The 19,378-nt window shown below is 34.7% G+C and overlaps 1 protein-coding gene across 17 annotated transcripts in view; it reads left to right on the forward strand.

The window, feature by feature from the left end:
- Window positions 1–19,378, forward strand: part of TBC1D19 (TBC1 domain family member 19) — a 211,270-nt gene that overhangs the window by 39,838 nt on the left and 152,054 nt on the right. For 14 of the 17 annotated variants that reach the window (XR_008524383.2, XR_008524384.2, XR_010139637.1 and 11 more), the window contains 3 exons: window positions 2,219–2,294; window positions 16,775–16,849; window positions 18,341–18,404. Coding sequence is in view for 14 of the 17 variants with exons in the window: in XM_024246484.3 (XP_024102252.3) it covers window positions 2,219–2,294; window positions 16,775–16,849; window positions 18,341–18,404 (215 nt within the window). In the remaining 3 variants the exon portion in view is untranslated. The remainder of the gene's footprint in view (window positions 1–2,218; window positions 2,295–16,774; window positions 16,850–18,340; window positions 18,405–19,378) is intronic. The other 3 variants (XM_054553803.2, XM_063723348.1, XM_063723352.1) reach the window with 1 other exon arrangement.

The following is a 19,378-nucleotide window of genomic DNA, read 5'->3' on the forward strand; positions in this document are numbered from 1 at the left end:
CAGGCAGAAGGGAATAGCAGGCTCAGAGATTTAGAAGTGGAAAAGAGTGTGGTGCAAACGTGGTACAAAAGTTTGTATGGCTGAATGGTAGCAGGTGAAGGGATCATGGCTAAGGAGGATTCTAGATTTATAAACAGGATTGTGCCTCTTAAGACTTTATAGACTGGATCCTAAAAGCATTTGGGTGCCATTTAAAAATTGTAAGTAAAATAGTAACATGATCAAATTTGCATTTTATTCATTCAACAATATATTGGTTATCTACTATGTACCAGGCATTATGCTAGATGCTGGAGTTACAATTACTGGTGCATAAGGAAGACATCACTTCTGGCCAACATCCAGGCAAATTGGTGAATAGGTTGAAAACAGTCTGGAAGCACTTAGGAATCTGCTGGATAAATGTAGGCAAGGAATAATGGTTGCCTAAAACAGTTTACTGTCACTGGGTAGAACATCTTAAGTTATTTAGGGAGACTTGGGGGACAAGAAAAAATAGAGTCAAGTGTGCTGTATAAGTTTCTGTGCATTTTTCCTATCTGGCAACTCTTATCTCTGCATATTACTAAATGTAAGCTCCATGAGGGCAGATATTTTAGCTAGTTTTGTTCACTTCCGTGTCTCTTTTATATTGAGTAGGTTGTCATTAAATATTTCTGAAAAAATAAATATCTAACTTGATTTTGATCTTAATATGAATGACTTTCAGGTTGTCTCCTCTTGTTACCTACATTTTGGATACATTTCTTTGACCATTAAATAACTATTAAGATCATCAGTAAAGTCTCAAATTTTGATCCTAAATTTCTTTTTTTTTTTTTTTTTTGAGACGGAGTCTTGCTCTGTCGCCCAGGCTGGAGTGCAGTGGCGCAATCTCGGCTCACTGTAAGCTCCGCCTCCCAGGTTCACGCCATTCTCCTGCCTCGGCCTCCCGAGTAGCTGGGACTACAGGCATGTGCCACCATGCCCGGCTAATTTTTTTGTATTTTTAGTAGAGACGGGGTTTCACCATGTTAGCCAGGATGGTCTTGAGCTCCTGACCTCGTGATCCACCCGCCTCGGCCTCCCAAAGTGCTGGGATTGCAGGCATAAGCCACCACGCCCGGCCTTAATCCTAAATTTCTAAGCTTTATTAAATTTAGACATAATTACCATTAAAAGTGGAAGCAAATGGTATATTGGACAATATGAGATAGTTTTTAAACTGTCTTACATATAAGACAGGAAATATCAAGGTATCTAGAGACTTAACTTTTTTTTCATTTGTGAATGCGAAAGGTACATGAAATGTAGACTTTAGTAGAAAAATAATTTGCCAGAAATAATCAATTTGTGAAACTGTCTTATAGATTAGGTTGGATAGGTTGCCTTTCTCTATTCCAGCAATGTTTCTATGGACAGTTTAGCCTTTTACATGTAGGCTCCAGGACAGATGCAAGTGGTTTCCAATGTTATTAACCTTTTACATGCTTTTGTCCCACTTTGGACCAGGAATTTCTTGAGAATTCAGTCTATGGTTCTTGATTATTGGAACATGACTGTTTTGCTGTAGGTACAAGTCTGATGACTAATTTCAAGAGGAGTTATATATTGTCGTGAAATGGATTGGAATCTCCAAATAAACATTGAACCATCATGTCTTCCTACTGCCTTTTCTATCTGTGATTTCATACCACTCTGCACTTGAGTCATTATGTTCCAGTGGCCCTGACTTTTTCTGATCCTTAAACATTTCAAGCATTACCTCCTCAGAATTCTTGTGCTTGCCATCCCTCTGCTTGGAATATTCTTCCTCCAGATCTTTGCATGGTTGGCTCCTTCACATTCATGTCTTGGTTTAAATATAAAATCCTCTAAGAGGACTTCACTGACCTCCAAATTTATTGTGTCTTATTACCCTGCTTTCATTTTCTCATGGCACTTACTACAATCTGATATTATTTTATTTGTATGTGTTTGTGATTATTGGCTTTCTTCACGAGAATGTTACGTCCATGAGAACAGAGAATGTTATCTCAATCACCACCTTATACTTAGTACCTAGAATGGCCCAAGTATTTGTTGACTACATCAATCTATTTTCTTAATAAAAATGGTACATTTTGAATATAAAATGAAATGTTACTGGGAAAACAGTTTATAACATGGACTACAGAGGTAAGTAATATCTAACCAAGAGAATAATGTGTGATATTTAGCTGCCTCTTTTTGCTCCTAGGTTTCCTTTACCTAGTCATCCTGCTGCACCTCCTGAACATCTTAAAGAACCTTTGGTATACATGAGGAAAGCACAGGTTGGCTATTGTTCCATTTCGTTTTATTTTTTCATGCCAAGTTATATAATACAGAGCAAAAGATCATTATTGATGTCAGGAGTATGTATTATTAATTATGAAATACAGGGAAAGAACCACTAAATTTATGTTAATGGTATTTGTATATTCTCCCATTTTATTTTCAGTAACCAAGGATCATACCTATTTAACTATGGCAACCCTGGAAAAAATGGGGTAGAAGGGGAAAAAATCATCTACTATACTGGCTTGCAATTTAAAATATGGTACAAGTGTAATGTGGCAATTTATTCTTCATGGCCTGTGATATTAAAGGAATGAAATGTGAATGAACTGACACCCTCTTTCCTTAAAATTTTGGCCTTTGAAGCCAGTGTTATTAAAAGTGTATTTAAAATGTATTTGTTCTCACAGTGGGCTGTCACCTATTAATTGTATGCTGTTATAGAACTCTGATAAACCTGCTATCAAAATGGGTTGGCAAAAAACTAAGAATAAAATGACAAAATAATTTAAGCATGAAAACTATGAATAGTTGTTAAAATGGAAGCTCAATAAGTTCTAGCACATGCCCCTAGCTCTTTTAACTGTCCTTCATCTCAGCACAGCCTCACTCACCTCCCCTCAGTCCAGTCCTGTCCGTAAGCCTTCCTCACAGTGCTGGTTGAGTAGGACTCTGTGACTGCCACTGCTGAGGCACGTAATGAGCACCACAGTCAGTCGACCCTCATTCTTCAGCATAGCCTCAGAGATGGATTTTTAAAACCTTTTTTGGTATGGAATATTTCAAAGGTACCTCAAAGAACTCCCACAAACCCATCACTCAGCTTCCACAGTTATCATCATGGTTCTTCTGCTCTTGAAAATTTTCTGCAGAGTCATCACATTCCACAACAGTGGAAATTAGGCACTTTTTTTCAACTTTTATTTTTATTTAAAAAAATCATGAAAATTAGATGGTGAAAAGAAGCAATATAAATAAAAACCTTGGAGATATTTGAGGAAGTATATATTTCTATCTCTAGGTGGTATCTTTTAGGGCTGGAAATCAGTTAATGTTTATTTATCAATTTGTCATAAAGCATAATAAATAATACATATATGAAAGAATTGTGGGGATTTTTTGTTTTAAAGATTTGGAACCAATCCAAATGTCCAACAACGATAGACTGGATTAAGAAAATGTGGCACATATACACCATAGAATACTATGCAGCCATAAAAAATGATGAGTTCATGTCCTTTGTAGGGACATGGATGAAACTGGAAACCATCATTCTCAGCAAACTATCGCAAGGACAAAAAACCAAACACCGCATGTTCTCACTCATAGGTGGGAATTGAACAATGAGAACACATGGACACAGGAAGGGGAACATCACACACCAGGGACTGTTGTGGGGTGGGGGGAGAGGGGAGGGATAGCATTAGGAGATATACCTAATGCTAAATGACGAGTTAATGGGTGCAGCGCACCAACATGGCACATGTATACGTATGTAACAAACCTGCACGTTGTACACATGTACCCTAAAACTTAAAGTATAATAATAATAATAATAATAAAGATTTAAACTCAGTAAAATAAAACTAAGAAGGTTGGGCCTGAATATTTTTTAGTGAAATTGAAAATTTCTAAACAGTATAGAGAAAGTATCAGTTTTAACATACTAGGTATAAGAAACAAAACATAAAGGTTTTTTTTTTTTAATCATGACTGGAAAGAAGAGATAGAGAGGTAAATAATAAGTCAACTCTTAGAGCTTACTGCTAGTTGCTGAGAATATATATGAGTGATAGGTACATGTATGATACTCCTCTCTTTTCTTTCTGGACTTTCCCATGTATATCAGGGATCTGCAAACGACAGCCCTTGGGCCAAATCCAACCTGCCACCTATTTTTATAGGGCTGGCAAACTAGGAGTTTTATTTTTACTTTTTACATTTTTAAGTGGTTGAAAAATCAAAATAAGGAATATCTTGTGACACATGAAAACTATATGAATCACTAAGATATGTTTTATTGGAAAATAGTCATGTTCATTCATTTGCATATTGGTTGTTGCTGCTTTTGCACAACAGTGACAGCCCAAAGTGGTTGCAATAGAGACCCATGGACTGCAAAGCCTAAAATATTTACTATCTTCCCTTTCATACAAGGTTTGCCAATCCCCGTACTAAATTATTCATTCTTCAATAGCAGGGATTGTGCTTTTTATCGTCAGCACCTAGCATAGTACCCAGTCCACAGAACACTCTTGATAAGATTTGCTGAGCTAATTGATTCTTTAACCATGGCCATACTGATTACCTCCCCTATCAGTAAGTGTCTACCTGTCTTTCTATATTTGTTCTTTTTGAGACACTTAGTTGTTTAGCTCCCTATTTTAGGGGGCAATTCTCTCTTCTTTCCATGAAAGCTACCTAGTTTGGATCACATGACTTGTATTGCATCATGTTCTTCCTTACGTTTCATAATCTCTTCCCCAACAGACTTCTGTTCTGTCTGCCATTCTACTCCTTAGTCTAAGGCTACTTTTACTGTTTACTTTCTCTCTTCTCCCAAACTTTTGACTACTTCAAGAGAAAATCATGTAATTTCTGTGTTAACCATTATCTAGTCTCAATTCATTTATTTAACTTCCAGTGGATTCTTTTTGCTGTCTGCCAATATTGTATTTGTTATTCATTGTCTGTCTTCCATTTAGGTTGTTCTAAAACTTTTTCATGCTTGTGTGGCCCCTAATTCAACCTCTGTCTCACTCACTTTAAGCATTTCTCACTTATATTTTATAAACAATATTCAGGTTATCTCATTCAAGCTTCCACAGTTTCCTTCTTTTTTGTTGCCACATCTCTTTTTGCTCCAATCCTCTAAGATCAACTGTCTGCTGCACATTTTTTTCTGTGAGATCAAACTTAGCATGTCTAAAACTGTTTATGTTCTTTTTAAAATGACTATCTCTTTCTGACCTTCTTGTTTTTGTTACTAGTAATTAAGTGCTATATATTATTTCTTCCCATAGTCTTATAATCTCCTCTTTTTTTCATTACCAAGGCTGTTACCATAGTAGTCACAATAATGATGATGATGGTGATAATGCTGATAATGTTGCCTTTCATTGTTTACTTTATTTTAGACATTGTGCTTTAATTCACATCCTTATCTTATTTTTATACCTCCCAACTTTCAGTCTATCTCTCCCAATCTCCTTATGTTCTCTCAATACTATTAACTTTGATTATAAGCAGACAAACCCTTATAGCTCACTGCCTTTTAACAAACCTTCAATGTTTATTCCCAGTTGCCTAAAAAATGAAGTTCCGATTCCAGAGCCCAGCATTTAAGAATTTTTACTATCTGTCCTCAGCCTTCCCTTCCACTTTGTCAGTCTCTGCTGTCTTATAACTATCCTATGTGCCTGTCCAAGTGAATCATTTTGCCTTTCCCTCTTGCATCATTAACACTTGTTTTCCTGTCCTGGAAAGCCCTTTCTGCCTGTTTTGTGTTACAAAAATCCTATCTATTTTGTGAGGGTCAGCTCAGATGGCATCTCTTCTCTGATGTTATTATTGATTACCCCTGTTGAAAGGGATCTCTCTCTTGAACTCTGTTGAATAGCTCCCTGTTGTTTTATGGCCCTTAGCACAAATTGCAATTTATTATAGTAATGCTTTATTTTTATTTTTATTTTTTGAGACCGAGTCTGCTTTATCACCCAGGCTGGAGTGCAGTGGTATGATCTCGGCTCACTGCAACCTCAGCCTCCCAAAGTGGTGGGATTACAGGCGTGAGCCACTGTGCCCGGCCTATTATAGTAATTTCTGTATACATCTTTCTGACATTTATTATATGCCTCTTGAAAGAAGTAACAGTTTAAAAACATTTTTACATAACTGCTACATCTAGTACACTGGACTTTATGTAGCAGAAGCTTAGTACTTTATGTTGGATTGATAGTAAAGGAGTTAGCCATCTATTTTCCCAATTATTACACTATTTATTTTAAGGATATTTACTGAATACCTACTCAGTAGAAGATTCTATGCTGCAGAAATTCAGAAATAAATTAGATAGAGATTCTGCCTTCAAGTAATTGCAAGGTTTAGTAATTGAAATAAGACTTGGACACTAGATGTAATACAAAGTAAAAAGTGCTGTGTGACTAGCGGGAAGTGACCATGAGGTTTCGTCTGCGCACTGGGAAGGAGTAGTATACAGGTGGTTTCCTACCAGGTTCTTCTTTGCCCTTTTTAATGAAAAAGAAGCTTTAAAACTCCAGTTAGTGTTTCTTTTCACTTTGTATTCAGTAAAACACGGGCAGAAAATATTTTGAATTGTACCCTGGAAAAATTCAATTCATTTTTTTTTTCAATCAAAGTTTTATGAATTACTTTAACTTCACTTAGCTCTTGATTGTGTCTTCAGAGTTGGGTTATAAATCAGCTTCCTGCAGTTTCTGGCAAGCTACACTGGTACTTAATTTTCTGGGCTCATGAGGTTATGAAGCTTCTTATTCTGTATCAGCATTTCCCGGAATGTTTTCTGCTAAATACTAACCTTGAGAGATGCTCCACAAAAAAGGGTTCCTTGGACAAGGAAGTTTGCAAATTGAGGAACACTGCTTTCCTCTTGATGACTCACAATTTGTTTTTACTGTTTTTACTGGACTTCATATTTTAGAAGAGTTTTGAGAAGTTAGCACAGAGAGTTCTCATAGATCTCATACCCAGTTTCCCTCATTATTAACATCTTAACATTAGTATGGTACATTCGTTATAATTAATGAGCCATATTGGTTGATACATTGTTATGAACTAAAGTCCATAGTTTATTCAGACTTCCTTAGTTGTAACCTAATGTCCTTGTTCTGACCCAGGATCCCATCCAGGACATTACATTACATTTGGTTGTCATGTCTCTTTAGACTCTCTTGGCTATGACAGTTTCTCAGACTTTCCTTGTTTTTGATGACTTTGCCAGTTTTGAGAAGTACTGTTCAGATATTTTGTAGAATATCCCTCTCTTGGAATTTATCTGATGTTTTCTCATGATTAGACTGGGATTGTGAGTTTTTTGGAGGAAGATCATAGATGTAAAGTGCCATTTACGTTTATCACATCATATCAGGGTACATACTATTAACATGATTTATCGCTGTTGGTGTTAACCCTGATCATCTGACTGAGGTGGTGTTTGTGAGGCTTCTCCACTGTAATGTTACTCTTTTTCCCTCTTTCCATACTGTACTCTTTGGAAGGAAGTCACTACGTATAGACCATACTTAAGGAGTGGAGAATTATGTTCCACCTCTTTGAGGGAGGGGTATCTACATAAATTATTTGGAATTCTTCTGCATGAAAGAGTTTCTCTCCTTCCCCATTTATTTATATATTCAATTATTTATTTACATCGGTATGGACTAATGGATATTCATTTTCTTCTTTGAATTTTAATATTTTTTAATTTTGTTGCTCACAATTTATTTTGGCATGTTAAAGGTTTGGAGAAGTTCTGCAGGAAAGAAACCTGTTTAATTTTATTTAATCCAGTGTTGTTCAAGCTTACTGATCATGAAACCCTATTTCCATGTAAAATACCTTGGGAGCTACTTTGCTACACCCTTCAGTGAAAGCTATATTTGAAGATATACAGTGTGACATATATAAGTGCATGAGTTTTCTTGTGAAAAAATACTAATAAGCATACAGATCCCTAATTATATCCTAGGTACCATTCTAGTGCTATACATGCACTCACTCATTTAATATTCATGATAACCCTATGAGGTAGGTTACTAATGTGGTCTTAGGTCTCACTTTACAAAATGAGAAAGTGATAGAGCTGAGATATGAACCTGGTCAGCCTGGCTCCAGAATTTACATTACCTGATATTCAGTCTGTTTATCTAGCTCAGAAATGCTCAAGCAAGCTCAAGATGTACTATGTGGTTGAATTTATTCTGTTCTCTATCAATCTGGTAACCTTGGCAAAAATGATAATTTTGTTAATTTTGCATTACTTCAGTTCTCATCCCCTTCCTAATGGTCTTTTTGCCTTCTATACTGTCACTCCGTTTCCTAAAATTTCCAATACCTTGAGGATAGAGCTCAAATTCTTTATTATGGCTTACAAAGCTAGAAATGATCTTGACCTCTTTAGTTCCAGTCTCATCTCTTGCCTTCTCACACCGTTCTTCCCCAACCTGCCATGCACATACTTTCTCTAATCATACTTGACCTCTTCCACTTGTTGCAATAGGAGAACTTTTGCTTATGCCACTGTGTCTATTTGAAACTGCCTCTTCTCATCCCATATATTTCTGGCTATACTTGAAACTGCCTCCTCTCATCCCATATGTTTCTGGGTATACTTGAAACTGCCTCCTCTCATCCCATATATTTCTGGCTAGCTTCTGCACATCATTTATGTTATCAAGTGAGATGATAGATTGTTTAGGATGGCTCTCTGACTCCCAGATCTCAGATACTCAGGTACTTTTCCAGTCTCGTCCATCCTCCACATGAAAGGCCCCCTATACTTCTCTACTATAATACTTGGGTTGTTTGTATCATCACTTAGATTCTTTAGTCTCTGTGAAGTAGGACCTGAGTCTCTCTTTTCACCACTGTATCTCCAACATCTGGCACAGTCCCCAGCCCATGGTAGATAATAGATATTTTTAAATAATTACGAATGAATAGCATAGACAAAAAATAGAGAATATTCCTAGAAAATATTCAGACCCTTTGACTTAGTAATTCTACTTCTAGAACCTTGTATAAAGGAAAGAATCAGAAACACAGAAACTTATGTTCGTAATAATAGTAAAAGATTTAAAAGAATCTAAATGAATAACAATAGAGCTTGCTTAAATATGGCATGCTGTTTCCAAAAGAAACAATGTTATATAGGCATCAAAAATGTCCATTTTTGAAGAATTATAATGAATAGGAAAAGGCATACATTATAATTTTACATGGAGAAAGCAAAATATAAAACAATATAATTTCACTTTAATCCAAAATATGTGTGTTTTTATGTCTCAATTACACACATATACATGCATAGAAAAATGAAAGAAAAAATATTAATATTGGTTGTTTTTGTTTGATATATTATTTTTATAATCAGAGAATTACTAAAATGTTTTTCTATTAGATAGCTGGGTTATAATTAGTTTTTTTTGTCAGAGTGAAGAAAATAGTTTCCTGATTTTATAATTTCATAAGTTTTTTTTATGCTATTTGTTTAATATATGGTTTAAAAGTCATTTTATTTACCTTCATTGTTATTAAAAAGTAGTAATGCTATACTAATTTAAAAAAATTAGTATAATCATGAATCTTTTATAAATTTTTTGCTTCTCATACCTAGAAATTTCTTTATTTATGAAATTCCTAAAATCCTTTGAGTCAATACCATAAATTCCAATTATTAGGGAAATTTACTTGAAGGCAACAATAATTTCATTTAGAGAGGATATAGGTTTGGGTAAAAGGTAGATGTCTTCCTATCTGAACATTTTAAATGTTAAAAACCATTCATTTTCCTTTTGAATAACATGAAAGCTTTGAATTTATTTTGTAAGTCTTTTGGGTAGAAACCATCTATTTATTTATTTTGGGGTGCTAAATGTACATTGAAATTATTATATAATAGCACAGGCATAATCATGATTTTTTTTTGGCATTTCTTCTAAGACTTAGGGCCTAATTATCCACCTCCATGAATAGGACCTGAGAAAAACTGTGTCTATAAAACTGGAGCTAGAGTGGACCTCAAGTTTATCCAGTCCAACTCTGGCAAGTGTTCACTTCTCATCTCCTTTTGCTCCAGGACTTCTGGAAACAAGGAGCTCATAATTTCACTGAGTTAGGTTATATTTGAGGTAAATATTTCAACTTGTTGCAAAGTGTCTTTTTCATATTAAATGGTCATCTGCTCCTTACTACATTTACTCACTGGTCCTCGTTTTGTGATTGGCACATAGACAGCATTCAGTATATTAATATATTAGTGAGTCAGCGAGTGAACAAAGGAATGAATGGATACCATTTAATTAAGATTAGAGTTCTTGAGGAAACCTAAAGGATGGCCAGCTTGAAAGCAGCTGCTTGCTTCTTCATCTTGGATTTCCCCTCATTGTCAGGAAATTCTATTCCTGTTTCTGATAACTATGGAACTGACTCCTTTGACCATCCAAGATTTCAATGGAAATGACTTCACTTACCATCTGACTGAAGTTCTTGCAAGAGATACCTTGGAAAAGACCTCTCCACCTTAACATAGTGTTATAGATATGGGACAGAGGATAGACATGGCCAGCAACTGGGGTCACTTTTCTTTCCTTATTTTTAGGATTTTCAAGGAAGTGGTATATGTTCAATTGACAATGTTCAAGTTTAGCCATATCTAGGTTTTCTGTTTGCTCATTCTTTCATGTTTTTTCTGTAGTTTATGGCATATGGACTGATACAGATCTTATGAACTTTTTGCAAACTATCTCTGTCCCATATTATTTGTATATCTGTCTTATTCTCCTGACTTCCACCACAAAAGTGATGTGTTTCTTAGTGACAGGAATGCTGTTTTATTCATCTTTAGTGGCATGTATTTAATAGGTGGCTAATAAATATTTGCTAGATCAATGTATTTTCATCATTTAAAAACTCAGATAATATACCTCATTTCCCCCTGTTCTAGTTATTAAAAAACCCCACTTTTCTGAATTGGACATACTCTTTTTCTTTCCTCAATGCTTAGTCATAGTATTTCTCTGTTTCGGGTCATTTCTAAGTTCCTGCTTTAATTGTATAGCTCAGAAAAAAATGGTACTCAAATAAGTTTTAATCAGCACTTCTTACATTCGTAATAGTCTTTCTCATTGTGCTTTCATGTGTTATTTTTTAAGTTTCCTCATTTGTAAAATGATAGTAATGATACACATCTTATAGGTTAGTAAAATAACATACATAAACACATGTAAATCACATAGTTGTGTTTCATCAAGTAAAATAACACATGTAAACACATGTAAATCATATAGTTGTGTTTCATCAACTCTTTCCATTCAGAATACTTTCTTATGATGTCTAATTTCTTTTCTGTGTAACTTTTTCTCTTGACTGTTTTCTGTATATATTACATCTAATGTTAAATTTAGAGTTGGTAAATTGAAATTCTTGGTACAATGGGGTATCTATTTGGAGAACTGTAATTCATCACTTTACAGAAAATATGTGAGTGAGCTGTTTTTGCCAAAATAATTATTTAAAGGATAATTTAACAAAATATTCAACATCTTGTCTAGGTGTCATTCCAAAAGTTATCTTTCTATTTTGAATGGCTTTCATGTTTGAATTTTTAGTAAGTTTTATGCTGTTTTAAAATCGTGTATTGCAGTCTTGAAAATTTATATAGTACAGCTGACCCTTAAACAATGTGGGGTTTAGGGGTGCTGACCCTTCATGCAGTCAAAAATTCACATATAACTTTTGACTCCCCCAAAACTTAACTACTAATAGCCTACTGTTGACCAGAAACCTCACTGATAACATTAAGTGGATTAACACATATTTTATATGTTATATATAATATACTATATTCTTACAATAAAGAATGTGAGAGAAAGGAAAATGTTATGAAGAAAATCATAAGTAAGAAAAATATATTTACTATTTATTAAGTGGGAGTAGATCATCATAAATATCTTCATCATAAATGATCATAAATCATCTTCACGTTGAGTAGGCTGAGGAGGAGGAGGAAGAGGAAGGGTTGGTCTTGCTGTCTTGCCTGGCAGAGGCAAAAGAGGTAGAGGAGGTGGTAGAGGAGGTGGTACAGGAGGAGGTGGTACAGGAGGAGGTACAGGAGGAGGTACAGGAGAGGCAGGCACACTTGGTGTAATTTTACAGAAATACATTGTAACTCCCATCTGACATTTTTACTTTTTCATTTTTCTAAAACTATTTCTATATGGTTCCAGTCCTCTTTCACTGTTTGCTTTAGTTTCAAGGGTCCATGTTGCAAAATGGACCCTACTATGATATGGACACTGAAGTCAAAAGCAGTCTTGAATAATCAGAACTCTTCTGCCAGACTGTCTAAATGTCAATTTGTTTTTTGGCACCACTTCTTCTACGTGTTCTTCCTCATTATCTGACAGTGGTCTGGAAGCATTCATCTCCGTCAAGTTGTTTTTAATTAAATTCCTCTGGTGTGGTGTCTATTAGCTGTTGAATTTCTCTAAAATCTGTATCTTGCAACCCTTCACTCCCAACCTTTTTTGGTCATATCTACAGTCTCTTTCATTATTTCCTTGATTGACCGTCTTGTAAATCCTGTGAAGTCTGTATAACATCTGGAAACAGTTTTCTCCAGCAGGAATTTACTGCTTTGGGCTTGATGACTTTCACAGCTTTTTCCATAACAACAATGGTGTCTTCAATGGTATAAGTCTTCCAGACTTTCATGATGATCTCTGTATTGGGTTTCTCTTCCATAGCACTGGCAAATCTTTTCCATAGGGTGCTGTATATAATGAGCCTTAAAGGTCCGTATGACCCAGACCCAGAGGCTGAATTAGAGACATTGTGTTTGAGGGTAAGTAGACCAATTTGATATCTTCTGTGTTGAACTCGTGGTGTTCTGCGAGGCGAAGGGCATTGTCCAATATCAAAACAGCTTTAAAAACAGTCCTTTACTGACAAGGTACTTCCTGACATCAGGGACAAAGCATAAATTGAACCAATCCAGAAAAAGGGTTCTTGTTGTCCAGGCCTTCTTGTTTTAAAACCAAAAGCCTGGCAATTGGTGTTTATCTTTTCCCTTCAAGGCTCAGGGGTTAGCAGCTTTACAGATAAGGCCAGTCCTGTTCCTAAACCCAATTGCATTTACAAAAAATGGTAGAATTAGCCTATTTCTTCTTGCCTTAAATCCTGGTACTTGCTTCTCTTACTTACTAATAAAAGTCCTATGTGGCAATTTTTCCCCCCTAGAATAAGGCACTCTCTTCTGCATTAAAAACCCGTTCAGCCAGATATCATTTTTCCTCAATGATTTTAATGGCATCGGGAACTCATCTTCTGCCTCTTGGTCAGCAGAAGCTGCTTCTCTTGTTATCTTGACATTTTTAAGCCAAACTGATTTTGAAAATTGTCAAACCATCCTTGGCTGGGATTAAATCCTCCAGCTTTAGATCCTTTACCTTTCTTTTGCTTTAAATTGTCATGTAATGACTTCACTTTTTCTCAAATCATATTTGGAGTCTATAGGTATGCCTTTTAGTAACCCTGCACCCACATAAAAGCTGTATTTTCAATACTAGATAAAAGAGTATTTTGCAAAAAAAAATGCAAGATTTTCACCTCTGGTGGTGTAGCTACAGCAATGGCTTCATGAGTTTCCTTTTCTTTTTTTACAATGGTCCTTATGCTGGATTCATTTCTCTTGAAGTGATGGGCAACTGCACCTGCAGACCTCAATCTTCCGTACATATCAAGCAATTCACTGTTTTCTTGCAATGTCATGACTTTTCTTCTTGGGAGCATTTCTAGCATCACTAGTGGCTTTTTGTATGGGTCCCATGGTATTATTCAGGGACAATATTGTGCTCAACACAATAAAAATATGTGAGACTGTGAGAGATCACTTTTTACTGCAATACACAATTTACAGGCCTGTGGAACTGCTCACATGGAGATGATTAGCATCACTCAGGGTTTCAAGCAGATACTCACAGCACTTGAATTCACTGTGAATTCAATAGCAAGAGGAGGTGGCTACAAAATTGTTACAGTAATATAGTATGTGCTACAGTTAATTTTATGCAGTTGTGATTTAATACTGAAGCTTTATGTTTGTTTATATTTCTCTCAACTTCAAGTGGTACCATGTATAGTCTGAAAGTATATATACGTTTTTAATAAAACTTAACTTTTTATAATAGTTTTGTGTATACTTTATGGTAGGAAATGATAAAATAGACTACTAGTATCTACATATATTTTATGCATTCAGAACAAACCCAACTTTTCTTAAAATTTTCAGTATGTCTAGGCTATATGGTTTGTCTGTGAGGTTTTTTGGAATTGTTGCTGATCTCCAGAATTTTTTCCAATATATTTATTGGAAAAAATTTAAATATAAGTAAACCCACACAGTTCAAGCCTATGTTATTCAAGTGCCAACTTTGTATATTATGAGTTGCACATTAATGTCTATTGTATTTAATAACTTTAATTTTGTTTTTATGTCTGAGAGTTAATGCCTTTTTATCAATTCTAGAGCTGTTTGCATGAGTGATTGAAAATGAGAATATTTGTAACCATAATTTAATAGCTAGCAATTTGGTTCCTTATAATAGGATAAATAAAAATCCAGGGATTGGATTTTTAATATGTATGCAAATTTTATTTTATTGTGATCATTTTATTAGAAGTATTTTTTAATAAGCTTTTTCTTACCTGTTTCCTCCACCATTTGGGGTGGGAGGCAGCAGGTAACAGAAGGATTGTTAGAGGAAATGATACTTAATCTGACATCAGAAGGGTGAATGAGATTTATCTAAATAAGGTGGGTGTAAAGATATTGAATGTGGAAGGTAGGTTGTATCATTATAATTAATGTTTGCTCATTAACAATGTACCCAAATAAGAGGTACCAAATAAGTCTTGGATCTAAGAGAATTATTTATAGTTAAGGAGAGAATTAAAATAAGCCAATAAATAGAGTTAATTTGGGAGCTATTTCATGTAACGTATTGAGTATGCTTTTATTCTTGAAAATCTATTTCTATAAATGTAGTAAACCGAACTTTATACATTTCACATAGCTTGATATTTATTCTTCAGAAGAATTTTTTCTGTTCATTCACTGCTTGGGCCATTGCATTAAAATTTTTAAAAATACTTGCAACATTACTTAGGGTAGAAATATGTTTAATTATTGAGCATCTATTATGTGCTAGACACAGTGTGATTTGTACCATGATAGGTGGAGGACAGGGTGTTATGAAAGCCCATAAGCAAAGTCACCTAATGCTATCTTGGTTGGGGACCAGGTGAGAAAAGTTTTAATGGAGGAAGGGATATTTAAGCTGATACCTAAAAGGTGAATAAGATTTATTTAGACAAGAATAAGAATGTTGGAGGTGGGAGTTGAGCTTGGAGAGCAAATTTCAGATAAAGAGTAATGTATTTGAATGTGTGTGTTGAAGAAGCTATGAATAATGATAGCTGTAGTAAAAGCCATCACTTATTGAATGATAGTTATCACATTATGCCACTGTTTGAGTCAGTTTACATGTATTAACATCTTTAATCTTTGTAACAGCCATATAAGGGAACTGTTGTTATTATTCCACTTTCATTAATTGATTATTGAGTATTAATTGTTCTTTATGAGTAATATACAGTTCTCTCCTTGTTTCCTTGTTAGGTCTGAATTTTGGGACTTTGGTATTATTTTATTTTGGTTTCAGTGAGCCAGAAGTGGTCTGTAGGCACATTTAGTAAAAAGACAAAAAACATTATTATGGCATTTTAGCTTGTCATTGAAAAGAATATTATATTAAAATATGGTATTTATGTGTGATCAAACCTAGGACTATTAAAACTTAATTTCCATGTTATAAGAAATAGAAGAGATAATGAAGAAGGTAATCAATACTATGAAAAATAGTGAGACAAATCCAGATTGTGACACATTCTAAGAGACAACTGGTCTGGACCTTTCAAGAAAGTCAGTATCATAAAAAAAAAAAAAAAAAGAAGAAGAATAGAGAGATTCTGGATTAAACTGCTCTGAAAGGCAGAGACATAACAACCAATGAAATGTAATGCATGAATTTTGAATGGATCCCAGATTTTAAAAACTATAAAAGATATTTTGGAGACAACTGGAAAATTTGACTATATATAGACTAAGTATGACATCATGAAATATTAATTTTCTTAGGTATGATAATGATATTGTGATACGTTGGAAAATGTCCTTATTCTAAGAATATACATGCTGATGTATTTAGGGGTAAAATTTCATTTTTGGAAAAATTACAATGTAATAATTTCTGTACATTTTTACCTTTTACTAGGTCATTAATGAGATTCCTAAGTATTAAACATTTATAAAATGCTTAAATTTAACTTATCTTTTTATCTGATATTTTCCATATAATGTTTATTACCATATGACTTCTTGACATTTTAAAAAATCTGTCCTTATTCCCATCCTCAACTAAAATATCAGTTACTTGAGGACTGAGGCTTTCTGTTATTCACTGCTTAATTCATAGCACAAAGGATAGTATCTGGCATATAGTAGGCAGTAGTCAGTATTTGTTGAGTGGACTAATAAATAAGGATAACCAATCTCAACCAGCCTTACCGTTTCTATATAATTTGTAATATCTTTAATTTTTTTATTAGTTTTAGTATTGTTCCTGGAAAAGATAATTGATTGTTTTTTATGTTTCAGGGAAGTTGGGAAAAAAGAATTTTGAAGAGTTTAAATAGTATGTGCACTGAACTAAGTATCCCGCTGGCACGAAAGGTACTTTTAAACATTTTTCTGTTTAAGTATTTCATTGTGAATCAAATACTAGAAAGTATCATGAAGTTATATAACTGTTAGGCACATTTATTTATTTGTTTATTTATTTATTTAGAGACAGAGTCTTGCTCTGTCACCCAGGCTGGAGTGCAGTGGCGCGATCTCGGCTCACTGCAACCTCCGCCTCCTGGGTTCAAGCAATTCTCCTGCCTCAGCCTCCCAAGTAGCTGGGACTACAGGCACCCGCTACCAGGTCCAGCTAATTTTTTTGTATTTTTGATAGAGACGGGGTTTCACTGTGTTAGTCAGGAGGGTCTCGATTTCCTGACATCATGATCTGCCCACCTTGACCTCCCAAAGTGCTGGGATTAGAGATGTGAGCCACTGTGCCTGGCCTATTTATTTATTTTTACTAGTATATCACCTTGGTTTGAAACAAAAATCTGTAAAAGGCCAATTATGTGGGTATATTCTATATAGATTTCTATTTTGTGTGCTATAATAATTATTATAACAAACCTGTATCTTTGCAAATAGATAGAAATATGAATCTGTAGTATAGATGAGTTAGACATTTGGCTGTAAAGATTAGGAATATGCTTTAAAGATTTTAATTACCTTTAGTCTCCTTACTTTTTGGCTAATTAGCACAATAGCCATATTCCTTGAATCACAGAGTTCAGGCATACTGTGATCTTGTAATAGGTAATACAGTACCATCTTTCGGTATTAACATAGGAAACAAAAAGGATAATTTGTCATCTCTTTGTAGAACTGGAATTCTATTTAGATCTAATACTCAACATTTATGTTACTCTGGGCATTGAGGAGAAAAGATGAGAAAGAAAAGAAAAAATACTTGAGGGATGTTCTGTATTCTTTGTAGCTACTCAGAAGTAGGAGAGAGTCAGTTTCCCTTTACTTCATTCTCCCTACCTGCTATTTATTCCCTGTTGTTGGACAGGATGTAGTGGGTATACTTTGGATAATACCCAGGGAAAAATTACTGAAGGCACCAGAAGGATGGTGTTTAAAAAGGGATATATTTATATTAAAAACTGTCTAAATATGTAGTATTGTATAATATACTGCCTTTCTTATAGGAAGATGATGCTACTGACTCTTAGTCACACTCTCTTGGCCAGTCCCCCTTGTGATCCTTTTCTGAGACTGCTGGATGGGGATGAGAGATGTAGTATGTGGCCGAGGAGCAGTTTTTCTTTGTGAAATTTACTGGCCAATACAGATCACTTACCTTCTTTTACTGGACTCATTAGCACCATGTTCTAACTAAGCCATTGAGACTAGATATAACATAATAGTTAAATAATAATTTAAATGCAGTTACCCCCCAAATTCAACATGTTTAATGAAATTATACTGTTATGGTCGTTTATTTAGCTTTTAAATAAGTTATTGATTCTTGTTTTTAGTTGTATTGCTAGACTTCAAAAAATGAAATGAAACCAGTTTCAAAATTACCTTTTCCAGAGGCCAGCTGGAGAACAGAAAGAACTTCTTAATAAATGGAATGAAATGGGAACTGATGAACCAGGTATGTGAACAATTTTTTCTGAGTGTAGTAGTGGAAAAATAATTGCCTTCTTAACTGTGGATCCAAAATAACATAATTAACAATTCTTTGGGGAAGATTGCAATTTTCCTTCTCATTAATTTTCTATCATCTGGAAAACCAGAATTAGACTGGCCAACTCAAACTCCCAGACACCACATGCAACTAATAAATACAGATATCAGGAGCAGCTTTTTGTTTGTTTGTGTTTTTAGAGACAGGTTCTTGCTCTATTACCCGTGCTGGGGTACAGTAGCATGATCACAGCTCACTTTAACCTCAAGCTCCTGGGCTCAGAGGGTCCTTTCACCTCAGCCTCCTGAGTAGCTAAGACTACAGGCACACACCACCATGCCTGGCTAATTTTTTTATTTTTTGTAGAGATGGGGTTTTGCTATGTTGCCCTGGCTCTTTCTGTTGAACTCCTGGCCTCAAGTAATCCTCCCATCCTCCCACCAGAGCCTCCCAAAGTGCTGGGATTACAGGTGTGAGCCACTGCACCTGGCCTTATTTATCCTTTTTTAAAGCAGCCTTTTAAAACATTTTTATAAAATTATAAATTATCCAGTGGATTTTTGAGATTCTTGTCTTTTAGTTAAGGTAAATATTGTGTAAGCTTAATTATATTGGGTTGTTAAAAATAGGATAAATAGTGAAAAATACGTTCGAAGACTTTAAAATGTTTTAAAGAATTTATTTTTGTTCATTTTAATATTTAAAATCTAGTCAATTTTGTAAATATAAAATGAATAACAACTATATTTCATTTACTATGATAGATGCCTATAATTGTATAGACAGACATGTACATAACCCTTCCTCCTCCCCTTCCTTTACCACTGCTAAAAATACATGTAGGGGACTAGGTAAGAGATAAATACCATAATAGAGTTATTATATATAGTTATTTGAGTTCAAAAGGGGGAATAGTTTAATACAACTAGAGGAATTCACTA

This window comes from Pongo abelii, chromosome 3 (genome assembly GCF_028885655.2).
Source record: "Pongo abelii isolate AG06213 chromosome 3, NHGRI_mPonAbe1-v2.0_pri, whole genome shotgun sequence".
Taxonomy (NCBI): domain Eukaryota; kingdom Metazoa; phylum Chordata; class Mammalia; order Primates; family Hominidae; genus Pongo; species Pongo abelii.